General features: G+C 45.7%; 1 protein-coding gene across 3 annotated transcripts in view; it reads right to left on the bottom strand.

Moving 5' to 3' along the window:
• The window catches only part of LOC146179546 (uncharacterized), a 214,980-nt gene that overhangs the window by 8,465 nt on the left and 182,304 nt on the right, over positions 1–24,211 (bottom strand). For all 3 annotated transcript variants that reach the window (XM_084579198.1, XM_084579200.1, XM_084579199.1), the window contains 7 exons: positions 17,845–17,949; positions 16,344–16,544; positions 10,360–10,463; positions 8,409–8,531; positions 5,912–6,004; positions 3,418–3,534; positions 161–373 (listed from right to left, as the gene is read on the bottom strand). In XM_084579198.1, the coding sequence (XP_084435324.1) occupies positions 161–373; positions 3,418–3,534; positions 5,912–6,004; positions 8,409–8,531; positions 10,360–10,463; positions 16,344–16,544; positions 17,845–17,949 (956 nt within the window). The remainder of the gene's footprint in view (positions 1–160; positions 374–3,417; positions 3,535–5,911; positions 6,005–8,408; positions 8,532–10,359; positions 10,464–16,343; positions 16,545–17,844; positions 17,950–24,211) is intronic.

Here is a 24,211-nt window from a genome sequence, read left to right as displayed (position 1 = left end):
ATGTCTTGGCTGAATCCATTCCTCATTGTTTTAGGGAAAAATGGTACGGGCACAATAATAAAGGGGCCAACATCAGCAGCAATGGAACGAGAGCTGCACTTTGTTCAAGCTACGCCCCCCGCCCCCTCAATGGCACACATAAATATCTAGCTGTACTGACCTTGGGACAACGTTTAGGCACCGGCGGACACGAAGGGCTGTTGTAGATGATGCGCACCGCGTCTCCGTGCTGCTCACACGAGGCCACGTAGCATGGGTGGGTGGTCGAGTTCCATCGGCTGCCCACGGGGTGGAGCACGCCGGCCTCGTCGCAAGCCACCACCTGACATCGGGAGCAGCACTCGCCCGGAGCTGGAGGCATTTCCTGCGCATTCTGTTGGAAGCCGGCGGCGACATCGGTTGACCACATACATTTGGCTAGTTTGAAGCGGTGAAATGTGTTTTCCATTGCCAAAGACCTGCACTGACTATGTTTCTTATCATCAACGGATATTTCTACTTTGTTGTCTTCTCTGCATGCGTTCTCTTGTTAGGTTCAGCTCTGTGCTTTGAACATAAGATTGATTGTATGCAAAGTTAACTCCGAGTCTCTCTGACCTCTTCTAGTTGCTACTAAAAATGCACCAGGTTATAAATCCTTGCAGCAGTGGCAGGCTGGGTAGTTTTTGCAACGTATGTGATACCGTTTGGCTGTATGCTCACGTCGGTAACTTTTTGCCCCTTTCTCACTAATATTTATGCTAAAATACTGCTTCCCGTTTGTATGCAGGTTGGGCATGGTATCCGGCCCATTAAAGTTAAGGCAGCCCATGACTGCTTTCAAGAAATGGTAAGACGTGATGGGCTGGCCCTGCGTCAGGTAGTATAGTTTCGCGTTCATTTTTGTTCATTTATTCAAGCACTAATAAAGTTTACAAAACGTAGTTATTGAGAGCCTGCGTCAGGTAGTATAGTTTCGCGTTCATTTTTGTTCATTTATTCAAGCACTAATAAAGTTTACAAAACGTAGTTATTGAGAGGAAGGTTAGAGTTTAAGTTAGGATTGTTTCTGCAAAGACTGCATTGAATAGCTGCGAAATCTGTTATCTTACATTGCCGCTTCAAATACATCGTTTCGCTCATACAAATAGGCACTTCAAACACATGTACTATTAGTACGTTTATGAAACTTATATCAGCTTATGCGCACTGCTCTGTTTATTTTTGTTGGGATTTTTGTTTCGCTCTTTTCTATACTAACTTTAAATTTTCTGTAATAGTGTTCATTATCATCATGTGCTGATATGGATTAGCTTGGAGATCCCTAGCGCAATTTCCGTGTTGATTTGCCAGATTTCGGCTTTGTAAAATATTTAATGGACACTCATGGACTAAACCGTAAAACATTTCAGATTTTTGATTCACGACACCAGTTATTTCACGTGAACGACTGCCAGATTAACGTTTCTCTGCACCCGCATAACACTGCTCAACTAAATACATCCTATACCGCAACGTCTGTGGTCAATCCGATATAATCGAAATGCATTGGATTCCCTAGCACGCACGTTGTGGAGAACACGACGTGTCATTTTCGAAGATTTTTTCTTCCTTAGAAATCTGTCGGCCATTAGAATCATATTACAGCCTCGATAAATTACGTAGCTTAATTATTCATATACAATTAAATAATTTAGCCTTAGGCCTGTTCTTCGTCTTATATTTCTTTCCTATACTTTTCATATTCTGATCATACTTGATTATGTTTTTTATCTATTTTTGCTCAAGACAGGTTATTCGCTTAATTTTGCTAAGGACACTTTGAAAGGCTTCATTCTTGCTCTTTGTGGAGTTATTGTAGCGAAAGCTACACTGCGCTAGGTTTTGAAGCCGTCGGCGTGGCACCATAGCACCGTGGGGGATGAAGAAGAAGAACGCTCGGTCACCCGCAGATAATACTTTCGCTCTATATTCTGTTCAACAGGGTTGAACCCTTCTCATTTTCCAGCGAAAGCTACACTGCGGTAGGTTTTCAAGCCGTCGGCGTGCCACCGTGTTACCGTGGCTCCGTGGAAAACAAAGAACAAGACGAAGAAGAAAAAAAAAAGGAGAAAAAGAAGAAGAAGAAGAGTAAGAACAAGAAGTAAAAGAAGACGAAGAAACAAATTAGCTGCTGTTTAGGTTGTGGTTAAAAATGGAGTTAGGTGAAAGCAATCTGCGTGGCTACACTTAGGTTCGGCTTGAAAGTAAAGACATGGCTTTTGCACATAGTAGTTTACTCTATAGTTTCGGTTTTATTTATGCCATAGGGGAGTAACTTCACTATGAACACCCCTTGCCTCTCTTAGTTGACCATTCTCATACGTGTGTAGACTTCTAGTGGTATGACATCCTCTCTTCGTCGAGCTCTGGGGCACACCGTTGTCACAACGTTCGGATGAACCTTCTGTCCTAGCAACTCGCTGTTGTCGTTCGCCTCTACTACACTATACCTCTGCCAACTACCCAGTTATTTTTCTTCTTCTTTTTCTTGTTTTACTACTTCTTCTTCTTCTTCTTCTTCTCCTTCTTCTTTGCATTTTTCTTTCTTTTCTTCTTCATTTCCTTTCTCTTTTTCTCCTTCTTCTTAGAATATTTTATTATATTATTAGCATCTTTTTCTCCACTCTTCTTCATTTTCTTTTTCTTCTTTTCCTTCTTCTACTTCGTCTTCCAAGGTGCTATGGTAACACGGTGCCAAGCCGATAGCTTGACAAACTACCGCAGTGTAGCTTTCGCTACAAAATAAGAAGAAGAGGAAGAAAGAAAAAGGCGAAGAGGAATAAGCAAAAAAAGAAGAAGAAGAAAGATAACTCGGTAGTTGCTACAGGCGAACGACAACAGCGTGTTGCTAGGACACCATTCGTTCGAGCGTTGTGACGGCGGTATACCCCGTAGTTCGACGCAGAGACGATGTCATACCAATAAAAGTCTTCTACACCCGAATGAGAATGATCAACGACGAAAGGCAGGGGGTGCTGATACGTGAAGTTATTTTCCTATGGCATAAATAAGGCTGAAACCATATAATAAACTATGATGCTCAAAAGCCAATGCTTTACTTTGAGGTCGAACCTAAGCGTAGCCATTCATATTGCTTTCGCGTAACTCCAGGTTTAACCATAAGCTAAACCACACATAATTTTTTTTCTTTGTCATGTCAATTTGTGCTGACTAATTCTTAGTATTATCAATCTTGCATTGTCAATTTCTGAGGTTCTTCTGCGGGCAGCCTTCCTACCCTCCTCATCTCTCCACAAGTAGAGAAGAAATTTCCTCTCTCTGTCGACTTTGGCACCTGAAGGTTGGCTCCTTCATACTAATGCACCTCTAGTGCGAACACTCAATGATAGCGAGAGGCGGCGAACAACCCACCATGCACTCCAGCAAGCTCCTCACCTCAGGACACTTGGGACAGATGATGGAGCGCATAACCTTGTGCACTTCTCCCGCGCTTGTCCTCTCGCACACGTGAGACTGGCAGGGGTTCTCGCGGGACTGCCACTCGTCACCCGGCTGCAAGGAGAGCATGGTATAATCACACACACTCAACAAGAGGCATGCCTCCTTCAAATGATAAACGCTCCAGTCACTTTTCACCAGTAACGTTACTAGAACAGTCTTATAAACGCTGTAGTAATGTTTAGTAGCTTCAGTTTTTTCTCTTGATCTTCAGACAGAGCGCTTCAATATCTTCCTTCATTTATTCTATATTCCAAACCTTTTTGCAATTACACAATGCACTTTCGGCAACTTTATCTTGACATAACCTCCATTTTTTTTCTTGTCGATTTGATTCTTAGTTCCCCACCCTGCAAGGTATTCCGTTATAAATGGTTATGCTGCGTTGACACTATGAGCGTGCTAATTTACGTTTTAATAAACGAAGTGAAAAGTTCTTTTTCAACTAAACAAGGGATAATTAGAAAAGCGTCTCTAAATTTGGCCACAATTTCTAGAATGCCAAGGAATTCGTTTAGGCCTTCAATATGGCCATCCGTCAATTTTCGAATGCTGCTATGCACACGACCGAAGAGTTTGCATATATAAACCGAGTTGAGCGGCTGCATTTCCGTTTTTCGAAGCCCTAAGTTCCGCTCCTCCATCAATGTCACTAAAGACCGAAAGATCAATATTGCGCTAAGAAACTTTGTAGACCCTTTTTCATCTTACTGTTATTAAAGCCATAGCGATTTACTAGCACGAGATCAAAGACAGTTTCACTGGGCAATGAAAAAAAAGGAGAATGTTTCTCTTTTTTGTTTGAGACCAGTAATTTATAAATGATAAGGGAATTGACATGATTAAATTTGTTTATATGTAGGTGAATCGAATATCTAGGTAAGTCTCATTTCCGGCAACACGTCACAATTTTCTATTGTACTCTGCTCGACTCAGTTGTATTATTACTTTATGACTATCAAATATTTTACCACCTTACATGTTTCTTATTTTGCGTTGAATTCGCACCCATCAGCGCAAAAATACAGAGGCGAAGTGTCTTTTTTTGTTTTTGTTTTTTTTTTGTTTTGTTTTGTTTCAGCGAACAGCACGAACAGAAGTCTATTAGACCTTGACCCTCCTGCAAGATTTTCAGATGTCAAACTGACAGACGCTGTGAATATCAAACACCTTTAAGCGAACAATATACAGCTCGTTCGGTTATTCGGGCGTCTCCGTCGTCCTAACCAGATTCGGGAAACAAGTGTCAAAAAATATGCACATGGTTTCGGATCAAAATTTTACTTCTGCGGTGTTCAAGAGTGTTGTCATATTTGTACGCTTCTAAATTAGCCTCTATCTGCTAGTTAAGTTGGAGGCTACTTTACGATTCGGATTTGAACCGACTACATATCTATCGCTAATCGTATGCCATCAATTGTAAATGTCCGCTGGAAAATGAGGCAGGTGCTGCACCTCCCTTTCAAACGTTTAACACTTTGTCAAATTCTGTGCCAGTCTCCCCATGTCAAAAATTGCGGAATAGAAGGGCGGTGTTGAATACATCGCCGTGCATACTCTTAAGACGAAGGCAAAAGGCCCTAATAAATTTTTTGTTGTCCAAATCACGCGGGGAAACGCAGGCGCCAGGTTTACGCTACCACGTTAGACCTGATCTGTCCGGCGAGATTTCTGTTCCAGTGTGTGCGTAATGTAATCTTTTTTTTACCGGGTATTTAGTGCAGACAATAGAATGTCTGTCCATTTATTTGGTGAAAAGAAAGAAAGGAGAACATAAACGTCTCTTTACGCAGTGTCTGCTGTCGTTAACGTAGCCGCGCTTTTGTCTGTGTGAAAACGGGCACACGTATGTACTCCGGCCTCAATTTCCTGTTTGTCGGATACCTTTACGCAAGCATTATACAATGAAATACACAAAACATTTCAAGTCATTTTCTTTCACATTATTTGTTTCTCTTTCGTTATTATTTTATTCGTACCGACATCTCATCGAGCAAGATAACGCAAACTTAGCCGTCATTGCACTACACCTAGTGCCTAATCTCGAGAATTCAAGTATAAGATGACCGAACATTTTCTTAATAACCTTCACATTGAAGCAAGAAAATATCAGTTCGAACGTACGGAAACTTTGAAATAAGGTCATTCTAATGCAGTACTTCGCACCTCAGATATCGCCATTTTATGACCGAAGGGAATATGCCATTTATAATCCGGCATGGTACTAGTTAAGGACACTTCCAGCTTGGCAGACACTTTTATCTTAACAAGGAGGTTAATATTGAGTTTTGCTGCTATTTTTGTCACTTACTCGTTTAGTGGAGGTCGAAAAGTCGTAATTTACCATTTTGAAAACTAAAATTTTACACCCTGTCCTTCCTGTCCTTGGTCTGCCCCAACCAGAGGAGCAGCAGAAATTCCTTTCAGTTACCTCGCGTATTTGGCCGTACTCGTCCTTGCAGAAGAGGCGAACCATGGTCGGGCAACAACGGAAAGGCACGTCTACCATGGTCAGGTAGTAGTCCTGAAGAAAAAAGGCATGGAAAAATGATGAGCACTAAACAAAAACCATTGTTGCGTCTTGACGTAGAAGAGGTGATAATACAAAAGAAATCCGGTCCTGGGAAACAGTGAAACATCCTTCATGACGGCACTGTATAAATAACTTGTGCGGTCAACTTAACGTGCCGAGGTAAATGCTATTTATCACTCTCATAACAAATCGTCACGAACTGTGGCATTTAGGAATGTGTACCACCGTTTATATAATACCTCGGAAGATAGGAATTCAAGGAAGTAAAGATTAAATTATTTTTTGAACGGTGGATTGGAGCATATGGTATTTTACTGGAGCCTATTGTAATTGCAATATCTTTAGTAGCACCCTCAAGTAAGCATGGATGTGCACAGTGATTATGTATTGAAAACTTGGTGAAATGCGAAGTGAATTATTGGTAACTATAATAGACGGCTTTACGACTTTAGCGTGCCCTGCACAACTCTGGTATAGAGAACGAGCAAGTGATTATTGGCACTCGTAAATTAAACATATATGAAGAGATCAGCGATTGCCTCCCATACAAGAAACAACAGTGCAATATATCCCAAAACGCTCCTCCTCCCCCCTCAAAAAGAAAGAAGGGGCTGATGACCGTAACATTTTGTGCAATCTGTATTGCTCAGCTCATAATGGTTATGGGGTCACAATCCCACAAAATTAAAAACGTGAATTTTTCTTTACTGAAACCAAGTTATATTGAAAACTCTAAATTTGTGCCCCGATCTTCCGTTCACACCTGCAATTTTTTTAAGAGGCTGATTTTGTGGCTACTTATTTTCTGTTTTGCTTTATCATCTTGAAATAACCACTGTTTATACGAGTATAATGTTAACGTAGATATCATTAGCAGTTTCTTGGCGCCACTCATTAAATCAGGACCATCATATATTTACTTACTATGGTTTATAGATCAGGGCATAAGGGTTATGGTATTCGTTACATAAAACGTATATTGAAAAAGGCATGAATCTGACAGCTATATTCATGTTCTAGGTATTCCGAATGGTTTTCTAAGTAGTTTTTTTAAACACCAGAGAGAAAGACATTACGATGCATGATTTGCTCACTCTGACGGGCTTCTTTCACTAAGATCTAATAAAGTACTGATTAATATTTTATATTTATTGATATGATATATACCTGATCATTCTTTGTACCTCACTCATACTTCCTTCATGCTGTCGATTTTCCCGACCTGTTCGTCCTACGGAACCAACTTGCTGTGCGAGAGCCTCAGGTTCTCGAAACTATCCGGAGCTCTCTCCTACAGCGTCTCTCATAGTCGGTTTTGTGATTTTAAACACCATACACCAAACTAATCCCTTTATTTGGGCTGACATTCAATTCAATATCGAACGTTAGTCTGCCGGCTTTACTGTATCAAATGGCTCAAGGCGCTGGAGGCTAACACATGCCCACTTCTCGTTACTTTCACTGATGGTCAAGAATATGATTATTAATATTACATTACACTGACCAGCTCTATGTTTTCCTGCTATATTTTGGAAACATTTTAGCAAAAATATGAATGCGCCAGAAACACGGAAAATTTTAGGCGAGTGTAGCAGTAGGCCCCGACAGAGATCTTTACCATGATTTCGCAGAAGGCTACCTCTCTTGACCTACACACAAGCACAAATATCTTACTAATCGGTTCGCCTTTCTTTCTTTTCTTCGCTTTTTTACATCTTTGCATGAGAGGTCGGAACAATTGCAGCACAGAACAAAACAGTACAACGGACTCTAGCGACTAAAAAGTGAAAGGCGAAAGCTTGAGTGCCGCATTCTTCTACTTACACTGATTAGTAATTATTTGTTTAATTAATAAATAGGCGTTATTGATTAATCATGAAGCAGGAAATTATTTAATCAAAACCTAAATACTTAATCAGGCATTAATTAGTAATTGCGTACTTAGGTACTATTTTTTATTAATAATATCCTACTTATTTATTATTACTTACTTATATGTCACTAATGGGTAAATAATTATTTACTTGTTTATTTAATTCTTATTAGTAATTGGCCATTGATTGACATATGGCCATATAAGGCAGGCATTCGCGCATACTGTGGTGGTGCTCTGTGATTGGCCCAGACCTGTATGACGTCTCTCAAGGTGCCCACAGGTTCTACGCTGTCTATATCGTTCTCCGGGTCTATCGTGGGTCCATTCTGGCACAAATAATATAATATACATTGAATGACTGACAAGACCCTGTCTTCCCTTCAGTACATCGAAATGGGCAGAGTTTGGGCGAGAGCAAATAAGCGATGCTGTCTGGATTTCGCCTCGCTGATTGTTAGCTGAATGTCTCGGACAACTCTCCCTTCGTATCAATGGGTCAAGTATTAATCGTCCACCCACCTTGTCGTCGGGCAGTTCGGCGGTGTCATAACACGTTTCGTGCGTACATCGCGCCATGAACTGTGAGCCGGAGCCGTCACAGGAACAGTTCCGGCACAGACCGTCACCCCAGATGGTGTCAGCCTGTCAAGCAGAAAAGAGCATCAAAGCTTATAGCGACAGGAATAAAGGACAACTCGCCGGACGTTTCTCAGAGTGAAAAAAACAGACCATCAAAAGAAGCAACCGCACATTCTGATACGCTTCTCTCGGAAAAGCACATAGTTGCTAACCACGAAAGAAAACATTTCGCAATTTTTGTTTGGTACGTGTATGACCCATTGGGCGAGTTCTAGCAACACCACTGGCCGCGCACGAAAAATAAGGGAGCACGCAAACTTGCGAAAAATATGGGCCAAATATTAGGCGCTCCTACGTGGCAGCTCTAAGAATTTGTGGCACAAGGCGGCTCATTACAGAGCCGTCATGTTTTGACAATTAGTCGCAAACGAAGCACCGGCGGAGAGAAGAAGCGCCTCCAGTTTTTAAAACATCTGTTACCAGCCGGCAGTGAAACGCATTCGCATGTTTCAATCAATGATGCTCGCAGCAGCATCTAGCCCTATAAAATGTTCATGGGCGGTGTTGGTAGTGTTTGCTTAAAACAACTTAGATCAAATAAGACAGAACAAACAAACCAAGCATACGATGCTCACGGGTGCAACTGTCCCGTTTGTTCTTGTATGTGGGCGTAAGCATGTGTACGACACGATTTGAAGAGAAGATCTTAGGAAGAAGTGCAAGTTGGCAGGTTAGATTTCTAATAGAAGTTTACACTTCAACTAGAAGCTTATCAACTTAAGAAGCTTTCTGCTCGCAGTTAATCGCTCTTCTCTCAAATTCATATTCGGTTGATTGTGAATTCTTGGAAATATTTTATTCATAGTCCAGTTTTGAGACACGAAATCAAGTTTTGTTTGTCTTGTCTCTTAGTCCGCATGCAATAAATTGTACGCAATCTCATTTGGAGCTGAATCACGCAGTTGTTAATTGCACCTGCCAATGGCCTTTTTTATGTCACAAGTTGTTCTAAACGTGCGTTACATATCTCATAAGGAGTACCAGCTGCCAAATATAGTTTATATAGATTCCAAGGGAAGGAAAGCGTAGCAGGGGGCGGCAGAAAGTTAGGTGGGCGGATGAGATTAGGAAGTTCGCAAGGGTCAAGTGGATGCAGCTAGCACAGAACCGGGTTAAGTGGAGAAATATGGGAGAGGCCTTCGCCCTGCAGTGGGTATAGTCAGGCTGATGATGATGATTATGATGATAGAAAAAGCTCATTGTTTTCATTTCCTGTCTCGATAAACACATCAGCTTTCATTCTAACCAGATGGCTCGCCTTTCATGATTCGGCTGTGTCTATATCTCAGGGCGCCCTCTTTGAAGGGAGCATGAAAACTATTGAAACTAGAAAACGAGCACGAACGATTACTATTCCATTACTCCTCTCTGCGAAGCAAAACATTGCAAGCTAGCTTCGCTAACCTTGAAAATATCAGTAAATAGAAAAGATGCTCTTTATCTCCGGATCAAGATAAAATATTTAAGAAAACAGGTCGCAACGGCGCCTCATCGCACCCCGTCTCACTCACGTCACGTGGCAGCGCCCGACGAAAAGGCGAATCCAAAAAGCCGAACCGACGTCAACGTGATTGCTGCGGCTACTAACGTAACCCTAAATAGCCGCACGCTGTGGCCAGGAACACCTTAAAAATTATCTATAAAGTAAAAGTTCCACGCCGAGCTTTTAAATATGATTCGAACACTCGCAAACACTACATATAAGAATTGCTTGCAGTAGAATTTTAGGGTCCCTTTAAAGAAAAAAAGGGAACACAATGTTCCCTGCGCCACATCCGGGAGTCGCAATTATCCTTGTGGTAGCAAGCTCCTCAAGGCGCTCGCATCGTACCTGGTAGAAAGAGACATTCTGTTGGTCCACGGCGACAGGAACTTCCCGGCCTTCCTCGCTCACTTCATACTGGTGCGTGTAGAGGCACACTCCCTCGGGGGCCTCTGTCGAAAGGAAAGCAGAGGGAAAAGAAAGCATGGTTGAGATGCAGTGAATTGCTTGGGTTTGAGATGCGCAGATCTCCCGGCCAAATGACATGATGATTTTTCTCCCGGCCAAATAACACCCTCGGCAGTCAGGATCCTGACTGTCGAGGGGGTCATTTGGCCGGGAGAAAAAGCAATATCGTAGTTCCCTCCAGGTTAGTCCGTCCGCTGCAAAATGCATTTAAGCACTTCCCACCTCATGGGTGTTTAAGACAGAGCGTCCATAATTTGAGATAATAGATGACTCGTTGCTGCAAGAAATTAGAAATCATATTGCCACCTAGCGTTGCCAGGTGGCGCATGACTGAGGTGTGAAAGGAGGACGAAGTTGAAGAGGACGAAAAAGTGTCGCTTGCACGTTTGCGTCTGTGCTGCTGTGTTCTTGTGTCTGGGCTACCCCCTGCTATCATTGGCATCCTTAGTCACCGTGTACGTGACATTCTGGTGGAGCTGCTGGGAAAAACGATCGCCTATGCAAGAATCTCCATCTACAAGACGTCGCGCCAGCCCTGTACCATTGGACACCCCCGTGCATCGCTCCATGTCGACGGCTCCAGGGACTGTCTCCGGAGTTTCAGCCATCACCCGCCGCAATGACATCTAGTGCTCCTGCGCAGCAGGTGACGGGCGTCGCACCGGCCTGTAACTACACCTTGCAGGCCCCTCGGGTACCGAAGACTTTCCATGGGGACCTCTTTGAGGATGTGGAGGACTGGTTCCTTCAGTTTGAACGTGTCGCTGCATTCAACCAGTGGGACGATGCTGCCAAACTAAGGAACGTCTACTTCAGCCTTGAGGACGGCGCCCGTATCTGGTTCGAGAACCGAGAGCAAGCATTAACTTCGTGGCGGGAATTCCGTCGTCAACTGCTCGAGGCTTACACTAGCGCAGATCGTCGCGAGCATGCAGAACGTGCCATTCACTCTCGCATCCAAAGGCCGAATGACAGTGTCCAAGCATACGTCGAGGACATGACGCGCCTCTTCAGGCGAGCCGATCCCGCCATGTCCGAGGACAAAAAGGTCAGGCACTTGATGCAGGGTTTGAAAGAGCAGTTGTTCGCAGGCCTTGTGCGAAACCCACCGTCGACTGTAAACGGATTCCTTGCGGAGGCCACCACCATGGAAAAGGTGCTACACCAACGTGCCGTGGCTTATGACCGACCTTTTCATACAAGCACAATCGCGGAATCATTTGCATCTTCAGAGCGGCATCCCGATGCATTGCGCGAACTGATTCGCAGCGTCGTGCGCGAAGAACTAAGCAAGTTCTGAAGTCCTCTGCAGCAATCGCCATCTTCCGTTTCTGCTATAGTGCGGGAGGAGGTGCGGCAGGCACTCAAGAGCCCTCTTTCGCCTGTAGTTCCGAGCCCGCCATTGCTGTCGGGGACCGACAATCGTCCCACATATGCGGAAGTTCTGCAGAGTCAGGCTCCCCCTTCACCACCGCCCATTCTCGCGTCACCTACAGTTCCGCTGCCCTCGGTGCAGCCAATGCAGAACTTCGACAATCGTCCGCTGCCCCGACGCAAAGCCGACATTTGGCGCACGCCTGACCGCCGTCCGCTTTGCTTCCACTGCGGTGAACCAGGACATCTCTTCCGGGATTGTCCATATCGACGCCTCGGTCTCCACGGCTTCCGCATCGACTCGCCTCCTCCCCGGTTTGGTCATCGACCCCGAGTTATTGAGGAGTACCTGGAGGAGCAGCGTTCTTCATCTCGTTCGCAGCGTCAGCCCCGCTCCCCTTCGCCAAGGCGCTCCTCCTCGTCCACCCACGGTTCCTCGCGAGAGGACCAAGGCGCCGCTCGTCTAGCCCTCATCGGGAAAACTGAAAACAGCGACCTTCGGGGGCGAGGCCGCTGGTAGTCGCTGCGTTGAAGACCTCCCGTCGCCGCCGCTTCGATCCGACCGCGAGCTGCTGGTACCGTCACCTAGGGAAGCAAAAAGCGTTTCTCTGGACATTCCGGTTATTTTAGACGGTCGCACTACGGTCAATGCATTAGTGGACACCGGTGCCGATTATTCAATTTTGAGTGGTCGCATGGCGACTGTATTGAGGAAGGTGCTCACTGCTTGGCCAGGTGTGTACCTCCGAAACGCCGGCGGTCATATAGTTACTCCAAAGGGGATGTGCACGGCTCGCATTCAGATTAGGCCACGGACGTATGTTCGTCGTTAGTTGCGTTGTTTTGTGTGACTGCTCCCGTGACCTTATCCTCGGCATTGACTTTCTGCGGGAGTACGGAGCAGTTATCGACCTGCGAAATAGACTCGTCACGTTTTCGATGGGACAATCTACCGAACCAGATAGTAGCAGTCCTTGCAATACCGCACTTCTTGTTTCCGCTGAGAGCGTCTCGCTGCCGCCGCGAAGCAGTGCTCTCGTGGAAGTTACCTGTGACGATTTCCGTACCGGTGATGCTGTAGCGGAGGCGAACCATACACTCCTGCTTGCTCATGGCATTTGCGCTCCCCGAAGTTTATTGTCGTTTCACAATGGCCGGGCTGCACTCCTTGTCACAAATTTTTCTAATGAGTACCGACACTTGTTCCCGGGGACTGCTATCGCTTTTGCTGACCATGTTGCGCACGATCCGGTCTGTTTTGCATCCACGGCAGTAGAAACTAACGAGCCATCTCTTGACAACATCGACATTAACTGTCACTTGTCAAAGGAGAAACGGCGGGCTTTAGAGCAACTGCTGCTAGACTTTAAGCACTGCTTTGCTTCTTCCTCGAAGGTTCGTCAAACGCCCATCACACAACATCGCATCATTACTTATGACGACGCTCGCCCAATACGACAGCAGCCTTATCGTGTGTCTGCCAAAGAACGAGAAGTGATCCAGACGCAAGTTCAGGAGATGCTGGATGATGGTGTTGTGCAGCCTTCACAAAGTCCGTGGTCTTCACCAGTAGTCCTTGTCAAAAAGAAAGACGGCACTCTTCGATTTTGCGTCGACTATCGGAAATTGAATAATGTGACAAAGAAAGATGTATACCCGTTGCCGCGCATCGATGACGCACTGGACAGATTGCGACGTGCGAAGCATTTTTCATCTATTGATTTAAAAAGCGGCTATTGGCAAATCGAAGTAGACGAAAGAGACCGAGAAAAAACCGCATTTGTCACTCCAGATGGCCTATATGAATTCAAAGTACTCCCATTTGGATTGTGCTCTGCCCCAGCTACATTCCAAAGGATGATGGACACCGTCCTCATTGGCCTTAAGTGGCAGATCTGTCTTGTGTACTTGGACGATGTAGTTGTTTTTTCCGAAACATTTGATCAACACCTCGAACGCCTTCGAGCTGTCCTGGAAGCCCTCCGTTCTGCTGATCTCACGCTGAAACCCCAGAAATGCCACTTCGGGTATACAGAACTCAAGTTCCTCGGCCATGTTGTAAGCGCTGATGAGGTGCGCCCGGATCCCGATAAGACTGCTGCCGTCGCACGATTTCCCGTTCCAGCTAATAAGAAGGCTGTTCAGCGCTTCCTCGGCCTGTGCGCATATTATCGGCGTTTCATTGCGGACTTTTCTCAGATCGCAGAACCTCTGACGCGCCTTACAAGGAAGGACACCTCCTTTGTGTGGAACTCTGAGCAGCAGATGGCCTTCTCTTTGCTTCGTGAGCGCCTTCAAACATCCCCTGTTCTGGCGCACTTCGATGAAGCGGCTGACACTGAGGTACACACTGACGCCAGTAGTATCGGTCTTGGCGCGGTCCTTGTTCAGCATCAAGACGGGTTTGAGCGAGTAATAGCCTATGCTAGCCGCACTCTCTCTCGTGCCGAAATGAACTATTCCACCTCAGAAAAGGAATGCCTGGCGGTCGTATGGGCTACTATGAAGTTTCGTCCCTATCTTTACGGCCGGCCATTTAAAGTCGTCACCGACCATCATTGTTTGTGCTGGCTGGCAAATCTGCGAGACCCATCTGAACGACTTGCACGCTGGAGTTTACGGCTTCAGGAGTTTGACATAACCATTGTTTACAAGTCCGGCCGCAAACACGAAGACGCCGACACGCTGTCACGAGCACCCGTTGACACTGGCGATACTACAGCCGATGACGATAGCGGTTTTCTAGGAGCCCTCAGCGCATCTGAGCTCAGGGATCGACAAAGAGCTGATCCAGACATCCTTCCACTCATCGATTATCTGGAAGGGCGTGGTACGATTCTGCCTCGACATCTATCTCGGCACCTTGGTTCCTTCTGCATACGGCAAGGCGTCTTGTATAAAAGAAACTCCCAGAGCCAAGACAGAACTTACCTTCTGGTAGTGCCATGCGAGCTCCGTGAGGATATTCTCCTTGCTTGCCATGATGAACCAACGTCTGGTCATTTGGGTTGCTCACGGACTCTTGCTCGAGTGCGCAACATGTATTACTGGCCAGGACTTTCCGCAGCAGTGAAATGCTATGTACGAAGCTGTCGCGAATGCCAGCGCCGTAAAACACCGCCCCAGAAGCCTGCCGGATTTCTCAAGCCCGTTAAGGTACCCCGCATTCCGTTCGACCAAATTGGAATAGATCAACCTTGGCCCTTTCCCTTTGTCGCAGGCCGGAAACAAATGGATAGTAGTCGCTACTGACTACCTGACTCGATACGCTGAGACAAAGGCAATCCCTCATGCCACAGCTTCCGAAGTAGCAGAGTTTTTCATGCACAACATAGTCTTGCGGCATGGCGCCCCTTCCTACGTCATTACCGACAGAGGGACAGCTTTCACTTCACAGCTGATCGACCGCATATTTGAGCTGAGTTGCACGACCCATCGCAAAACCACAGCGTACCATCCACAAAGCAATGGCCTTACAGAAAGATTGAATAAGACGATTGCGGACATGTTGGCAATGTACGTCGATGTGCAGCACAAGACCTGGGACGAGGTGCTGCCGTACGTTACATTTGCGTATATAACAGCCTTACAAGAGACAACGCGCTTCACACCATTTCGACTTGTTTACGGACGCGAAGTTCAGAGCATGCTCGATTCCATGCTCCCGTGCCCAGATGATGACCAGCTATCCTCAGATGCCCAGTAATATGCCATCCGCGCTGAGGAAGCCCGCCAGCTCGCCCGTGTGCACATTGGGCAGCAGCAGACCACTGACGCGCACCGTTACAACCTCCGGCACCGCCAGGTTGACTACAAGCCTGGAGACCAAGTCTGGGTATGGACACCAGTTCGCCGTCCAGGCTTGTCAGAGAAACTCCTTTCCCGCTACTTCGGGCCGTACAAAGTGTAGCGCCGTGTGAGTGACCTCAGTTATGAAGTTATCCCAGACGGTGCCACACAACCAAAACGTCGAAAGCACAGCTCGGACATTGTGCACATTGTGCGACTGAAGCCGTACTACCACCGATAGCGTATGGCCACCCGCTGTGACCACTCTCTTGCTTTTCACACCATTTTTACCGGCCCTTCTCATTTTTTTTCGGAGGGAGGGGGTAATGCCACCTAGCGTTGCCAGGTGGCGCATGACTGAGGTGTGAAAGGAGGACGAAGTTGAAGAGGACGAAAAAGTGTCGCTTGCACGTTTGCGTCTGTGCTGCTGTGTTCTTGTGTCTGGGCTACCCCCTGCTCTCATTGGCATCCTTAGTCACCGTGTACGTGACAATATTTTCATTGTTGCCACCTGATCAGACCATCCAGGTACAATTACATACCTACAGTTTACACGTTCCGGTGATAAGAGTTCATTTATAATAGCAAATGCGACGTTTCCCTCCGTTTCCTGTAAATTTTCTTTGTAAAGACAGTGCATTCTTTTGCCCACACTGCTTTGAATGCGACCTAACTAATAAAGAAGAGTCAGCTTCACTCACTGCACTTGTAGTTTTTGCAACAGGCTCCCGCCGTGGCGACCAACTGAGTGCCGGGAGGACACTGCGGCTCCGGGGGACATTTCTCTGGGTAGCACACTGTTTCAAGGGTGGCGCAGCAGCCCACAGGAGTCATCACCACCTCTTGTCCGATCTCCAGGTCCGTGGGCCACACAACGGGAGGACACAGCGCCGGGTCGCATTCTACGCACAGACAACGAGTGAAGCAACGAACAACCATTATCTCGTTCTCTGCTAGTATGTGGGGGAAACTAAGTCTGCAGTACACTACACAGAATGACAATGTTGACGATCAGCTCACTTCATGAGTTTGACGATGAGTATGATAGTGGCGAGGGGTGACTATAGTAATGATAGTAATGGATGTTGAAAAGCGCGAACCGCTGCAACATCACGTCCATCATCACCATTCCATTCCAAATTCATCGTCCACATTCATCATCATCATTAGGTTCGTAAAGTTAATGGTTAACTCGCCCGATGAGTTTTGTGATGATGGTGATGACCCAAGGTAAACATTTCACGGTGATAATTTTAAAATTGGTCACCACTTTCATTGTTATTAAACACAGCAGGCGAGTTTAAAGCTCTTAAAGACTGTGAATTAGGCTCCCACTGGCTGGATGGCGGCTTATGCTAGCATGCTGCTGCACAGTACCAACTAATTTACAATGTGTCTTGTGATGGGCAGCCTGTCTGATAACAGATTCGATAAAAGGAATTGGGAGGGCAAGCATGTAGAAGAATGCCGATTTAGAAAGATGAGCGAGCCTTTAACGAGGCGCGGACTGGGAACCATGTGGTTGCTGACGTTTCTATTACTTCTTAATTAAGTTAATTAAACTCCGACTGAGAGCGCAGAAATGCCCTATATATTGCTCGCAAATAAATTTCTTTCCTCTTTGCTTTGTTTGGTGTTTTCACACTACTAACGAAAAAGAAAGAAAGCAAGCTAGATAATTTCAAACGCTTTCGAGCCCACCATGCTTTGCTTTTATAACAAACCACTAGGGTAAATACATTCCTTAAACAAATATCAACACTGCTTAAGCACTAATGCTTGCTTCAGCAATGCAAAAGTTGGACCTAATGTTTGCACTCTCACGCTGACGCATTGCAAGGGCGCTGTTCCGCACAAGGCGGCGTGTCGATTGTGGGCGAAATCTCTCAAGTTAAGCATTTTCATTATTTCGCTGTATCTATAGGGCTTAAGCCATGGCAATCAACGGGCGTGCTTTTAAATTTTTGTGACTTAAATGCTGTCGTTTCAACACTGAATAATTTTAATTCTTTTCTTTCCGGATACAGTCATCATATGTGTCGGCTTTAGTTTTTATGCGGGACTTATATTATGAAACAAAAAAACAATGCCGCCATCTTACAACATCAATGGAACTTGCACAGCGCAAATGAAGATGAATATAAGAGAGAGCTTGCAACACATAAAAGGAGCGGCATTTCGCTTTTTTTTAATATATCTTACCGCAGAAGTACTCGGGACAGCCATTTGCGTCCGTCCTGGTCTTGGCGACGTCACCCTTCTTGCACTTGGGCAGGCTCAGTTCCGGGCACTGCTCAACCACGTCCTCTGAAATAATGACGGCAGAAACTCCAGATTGAATAAGAGTGGGCACTAACTCCGTGGCATATGGTGCTTGTTCATAGTTTGTGTACTCATAAGTGGAGTATATGTCGTGTTTCCAACCATCTTACGACGTATCTGTGCCAACGGCACTGATTACGCCCCCCTCCCCCTCGCGCAGTTGCTGGTGGTGCCCTCTGTGTTCGTTCATTTTAAAACATCGTGTTTAAGAAATACCATCAAGCGGGATTGGACAGTTGTGCAGCTCCTCCCTTTCCACCACGCTCTTCTTGATTTTAGCTAACTCACTAATTTCTTGCAGGTAATTGTTTTCCAGTCTGTGCCACGAGCTAAACTAAGCTAAACCTAGCAAAAACTCCCATCTGTTCACATTGCAAGACGCGGCTACATATACGACGTTACCACGCTTCAGAAAGCAATCAACGCATCCTACCTTATTCTTATTTACAGAATAATTGATTGATCAATAAATGAGTAAAGATTTGAGTGAATACTTCATCGATATTCAGCCGTTTCATGGTTTTATTGATTGACTGATTGATTGATTGATTGATTGATTGATTGATTGATTGATTGATTGATTGATTGATTGATTGATTGATTGATTCACCTGCGGAATTTGATTGCATCGCGAGTGCCAGAAAGGGTTCGCTGAATGGTTCAGCTTAGGCTTTGTTCAGGTGGGAACGGGGCTTCTGGAGGAAAACTACGGTAAATTATTTCCTCGACAATCTATCTCACTTAAAAGCTGAAAACATTCCTTCATGCAGCAAGAGAACGATGTGGGAAGACAAAGTGCACGACGCTAACTGGTTTGTACAGTGGCAGGCCTGTAGAGCATGCCCAGTGCAAGAAACCGCGGATCACTGCGGTTTCTTCGCGCAGGACACAAAAAGCCCATGTAGACTTTTGCGTCGTATACTACAACACTGCTTACAGTAAACCGCGTCTCGTTCAGGCATTCATGGTTGGAGACGCACGCGTTTTCCACCGTGTGCAAAGCAGCTCCTTCTAGGACGGGAGGATTATTGCCGATGTCCGGGCAATCAGCGGAACAGAGCAGTTCAGTGGCATTCGATTACATCGAGCACTCGAGGGTTGTTATCGAGGAAGGTCGTATCAGGGAAGAAGCTAGGGAGAGAGAGGGTGGGCTAAGGGTCGGCTAGGAGACCGAGACGGGGTAACGAGCCCACACAGCGTGCAGTTAACGGCGTGCTTCTTTTCTGGCTCGTGCCACCGCTACATTTTGGCACACTAAATCCGTGCAGCTTAGCGAAAGCTACAACAGGGATCCTTTAATCGAGGAACACAGTGAAGAAAGGTGGCTCGCGCGTTACATTGATACTTAAATTGATTCCCATTACATGATACTCTTATAGCGATTATTTTGAAAGTCAGAAACTGCGTAGATTACAGGCTGCGCATTACCAATTTCGAGAGCTACCACAACTGTTCTGGCCTGCTTCAGTGCAGCCCAAGTCCGAGCTTCGACAATGTCGCACGGTATTGAGCAGGGCAGTGAGCATAGCGATGGCCGCCGCCGGACGATATTGAATTGGAATCTTCACCACGTCGGCTCATCCGCGTTCTCATACAAGGCCGCATGCAGGACGAGGTCACAAGAAATCAGGCTATTTGTTTACGTCGGCCAGCTCTGCTTTTTGAATGTTTGCTTACTCTCCTTCAAGGACAGATACGAAAAGATGAAGGGCAGTGCCGTCACGACTGGCTTTCCAGTGCGTCTATTCTCGGCTGTCACATTGATCGTGTCATTTGTGATGCCCGAGGTAAGAGGCGAAGAGAGAATCGTTTTAAATGAACGACGTACATAAAGTGGTCGACGTACATAAAGTGATCGACGTACGTAAATTGAACTGTCAAAGAATCGACAAATTAATGATGTTAAATACGCTACCCGTGTTCTTTCGGACATCCGAGAGAGAAATGACTACGTGGCACCCTGACTACGGTGTCCACTATAAACGGAGCTGCTGCTGGACGCTAAACTCCACATATCATACCATACCACCGTTCATTAGACTAGTATAAAAACTCTGTTAAGATCGATGTATCTAAATTTGGGCTACGATTGGCCCGAAACATGAGGCTGTCAGATTGTCGCGCCGCGTACGTTCGATTAGAGAAATTCTTCACCGCTCCCCAAAGGCTAAGCACAAAGTGGGAGAACAAAGCTTACAGGTGTATTGTATAGCCAATTGCTGACCGACTCATAGGAAGCGTCATTTCATGTTAACTTCTAGAAATTAGTCATGAAAGGGTTGGCATCGGAAATTTCGTACCTGTCAGGATTATCTCCTTTTTCTCTAATGATGGGGTTTTGCAAAACAACACATATCGCAGGTTGGGATAGTCAAGAAATGTGAGAGATGTGAATGTGAAGAGACAATTGCACGTAAGCTGTGTCATTGCCCTGTTTTCAATTACGAAAGACATACAGCTGTGCAGGGCTCCGAACCCACTTTGGTCGCGTTAACGAACCAAAGGTTAATACCGCCCTGCGTTCCACTCTCAAGGGCAGAAGTTGCCGGAAAATTTTGAGTGCTCACTTTATCTAACATTTAGCTAGTAGATGCTTATAAAAACAGGTATACGGAGGATATGTCACCAAGACATTGCACGAATCTACGCGTGCACGCTATAAGAAAGCACGCATATACTTTAACATTATCCTACAGTAACTCCAAATTATGAGATATGGCAGATGTTCGAAGGTAAATAAAAAACAACTCTTACAGTGTAAACTAAGGCTTCCACCGGATGAAATTTGTCGTTAATCTAAACACAATTACCATTCAGCCCCTTCAGCTTCGGGGAAAAGGTGCAGCATCGTCTGTGTTTGGGAATTGAATTGAGAGAACGGTTTTTTCGAACCTGGCGTTTCGGGGCATTTATCTTCCATTTTAGATGGTTTATCTGGCATCTTTGTGGTGTCTACTGCTCAGTTACCATTGTTACCGCTTTAACAATCTCCGGTTATGTCCCGCATCTTTTAAGGGAGCAGATCCTCATTGCTAATTGGCACAGAATGACACTAAAAGCTTTGTCGTAAACTAAAACGTCCGCACTCTGCTATGAATGTTTGCTTGCTTTTTTACAAAGATCGAAATCAACGTAGAGCTAGTCCCGATAGGGCGCAGTCACATCTTAGGCTCGCCATAATTACGCCCACATGGTTATGACTCAAATACATGCCTTTATTTGCTTTTCAGGTAAGACGCCTATTATTTTACAGCTAATTGTCGCCTTAGCCTGCACATTGCAAGTTAAGGAAATCGGGCGTTTACGCGTTGTCAGCCATTCTCTGTCTAAAATTTTTTCTCTCTTATGAACACATGTTGAAGGGGAAAACCTAATGGCATTTAGAAACGCTTGTGTCCTCTACCTCCCCGTTAGTTAAAGGTATAGGGAGCTTGCATGAAGTAATGCATGCTGGGTAAATCGCCATGATGCTGTCGTTGACAGCAGACGAAGCAACACGGCACTGCCACACAGCCTCGGCTACATAGTCGCGTAGTGCGAACAGAAGATGCTGGCGCCATCGGACAGGTCGACTGCGAGGTCTTCACGATTCCAAAAATATGTCTGCACGAGGGCGAGAAGGCAAGGGATTCCTCTAGCGACGCCGATGCGAACGGCTGGCATGGACCAAAACACGCAAGGTTGACGCCAATCAGGGCATGTATCAAACTACTTGCTAGAACTAGAAACCATGACAGTCGGTGATGTCGACGGGCGGCCAGGTACAGATGCATAGTGCAGTCAGTCGATCTCGCCTAGCTTGAACAGGCCCACGTACGTCGCACTGCTTAGGATTTCTTAATAGCGCGCATGATTTTTCGGGCACTGCGTCGATGCGTACGTTCCTCAGTAATCTGCGGACAATTGCACGCACGTAATGGCAGCGCACGAAAAGCTGCGTATATTTTCGGTGGAGCGTCGAAAAAGACAAGGCACTTGCTCAATTCAGCCTGGCTGCGCTGCCTGCTGCCAGCGACGACATCATGGCGGATTACCCAGCATGCATCCCTTCATGCAAGCTCTCTATATAATAACGAGAAAATAATACGACAGTTAAGGTGGTAGCCCGTTACGAATCATTCCTGTTTGCAGGACCAACCAAGTTTGGCGCTTTATCAATTCCACTGTAGACATTGCTTCTACATTCTACGTCAGCGCGCCATTTTCGAAGAAATTTGTCAGCACTTATGAGGCACATAAATGGAAAAGAGCTTGGCCAATGGTGGGGTTTGTGATGTTAACGAAGCATGAAGTACTGTCCCCGAGGGACGACCTCATATGTGGCATAGGCTCTCTGCCACCGGTGATCTTTCTCTTTCTTTGGCTCGCTTCATTACGAAGGTACCTTTACTTTCCATGCGCGGAAAAGCTCCCCAGGCATACAAAACGACGAGTGCTCCCCTCGAAGCAGCCTACCACGTCAGCTCTTTTTCGCTGCACTGCAGCGTTCCCTAACGTCCTCGAAACCGCCCTCTTCGTCCGTGCATCCGGCACAAATAAGCTGAGTCGTCAGTTCGTCGTCGCGGAACGATTTGTGCGCCAAAAGCGAAAAAACAAAACGACAGGTAGTGTGCTGGCTAAGCCTTCCAGGCAGGTATCGCACTTTAAAAGGGACCTTCTCTAACTCTCTCTCTCTCTTCCTCTCTCTGAAGTAAAACCGTTAGGCGCACGGTAGGACAGGCAGTAACATGCAATTCCACTGGGAGTGAGCGGACGGCAGCACGCAGTATTCGCGCAAATATTAATAAAGAAACTTGAATCCCGGACCAACACTATCAAGAGAAAAATGTTCTCGCTGCCCTCATTTTGACGCGTGAGCGTTAGAAACACCGTTATACAGGAACCTCGGAGTCGGTGTTGTCGACGTCAGCGAGAAACGAGCTTGCCTCCGGCAATTGTTAGGTGGCCGGTGATATAAGGCCCGGCACTGATTGGTGGGAGCATTGCGTGACGTCACAAGACTGCACGTCATGGCTAAGTTAGCAGCAGATGGGCCTATGACTCGAGGAGATTGGGTTTTAAATCCGAAACAGGCCCCTAGGCCCCGCGTGCCCGTTGATCACGTCGATGTGGCCTGGTTAAAACGGGGCTTTATATATAGACTTTGGCTGGCCTTACCCATAATATGGTAGCTTATGACTGTATGCCAACGAGTACGTGTGAGGTATAACAGAGGCACAAATTGCGCCGATAATAGGTAAGTGAGAACCAAAGTGCATCCACATGAACGAATATCCACAAAGGGAGATGGAAACGGGATAACAGTCCCCCAGATTATGTTCCTGCGCTGTTAAAATGCACTTTATTCGGCTCAATGTAATCCCACCCAAAAGTATGGGACAATGAAATTTATAGACTCTCTCCCCGTGGTGAGAAAAAGGAAACAAGTTTGAACGCCGACAGAGGTAATGTGTATGAAGGCCATTATGCAATGCATTTGAGCAGAGAAGGTCTCAGTATATTTCAAACTGTTACGAGCAGACATAGCACATGATTTTCTTTATTTCTCCCTGAATCTTAGTGGTTTTGTTACAGCGCTGTTCTAGAAAGCCAATAGTCTATTTCGGGCCTAACTCTACTCAAAAGCGAGTCTTCAGACAGCTGATTACTTTCGACCAATTTCTCTCAATGCATAATCGCACGCACGTATAGCACGAGCGGACAAAATGTCGAAACGTGAGCCTGAATGAGAATTGTAATACCTATATAACTCCCTCAGCACATAATGGCTGAAGCAAAGTATTTTTTGAAGATTAAAAAAAAAAAGAAGAGACGACGCAGCGGATCAGCTCATGTCAACTGTCGAAGAAGAAAATTTTGATTACGTGGTTTCTTGGGCTTATGGAGATGTATTATAAAAGGTAGGCTGGCAAGGCTGGCCTCCATGATGTGGGCCGAATTAAGTGTCTCGCCTCCCCGCAGTTCATTTACGGAGTCGGCAGAAGGCGGCAATAGCTGTACTTCGCTTTTAAGATATTTTTTAGCGCACGAAATCCCCATATTCTTTTGTGAAAAATTGGGTTCTGAATTATAAAGCAGTAAGCGATCGACAGAAACTAACCTAACTTGACTTCAGCGCGCCTGAAAGAAGAGGACGAGGCAGAAGCCATATCCGACCCATCACACGTCCTAAGCAATCCGCAATGCGGAATATTTGTTCGAAAAGTCAGTATTCTCACTACTGATCAAAACAAATAGCGGCTATAAG

The sequence above is a fragment of the Amblyomma maculatum genome, chromosome 9 (assembly GCF_055883805.1).
Source record: "Amblyomma maculatum isolate TAMU_Amacu chromosome 9, ASM5588380v1, whole genome shotgun sequence".
NCBI lineage: Eukaryota > Metazoa > Arthropoda > Arachnida > Ixodida > Ixodidae > Amblyomma > Amblyomma maculatum.
Note: the sequence above shows the minus strand (reverse complement) of the source record. Positions and strands in the feature narration are given on the sequence as shown.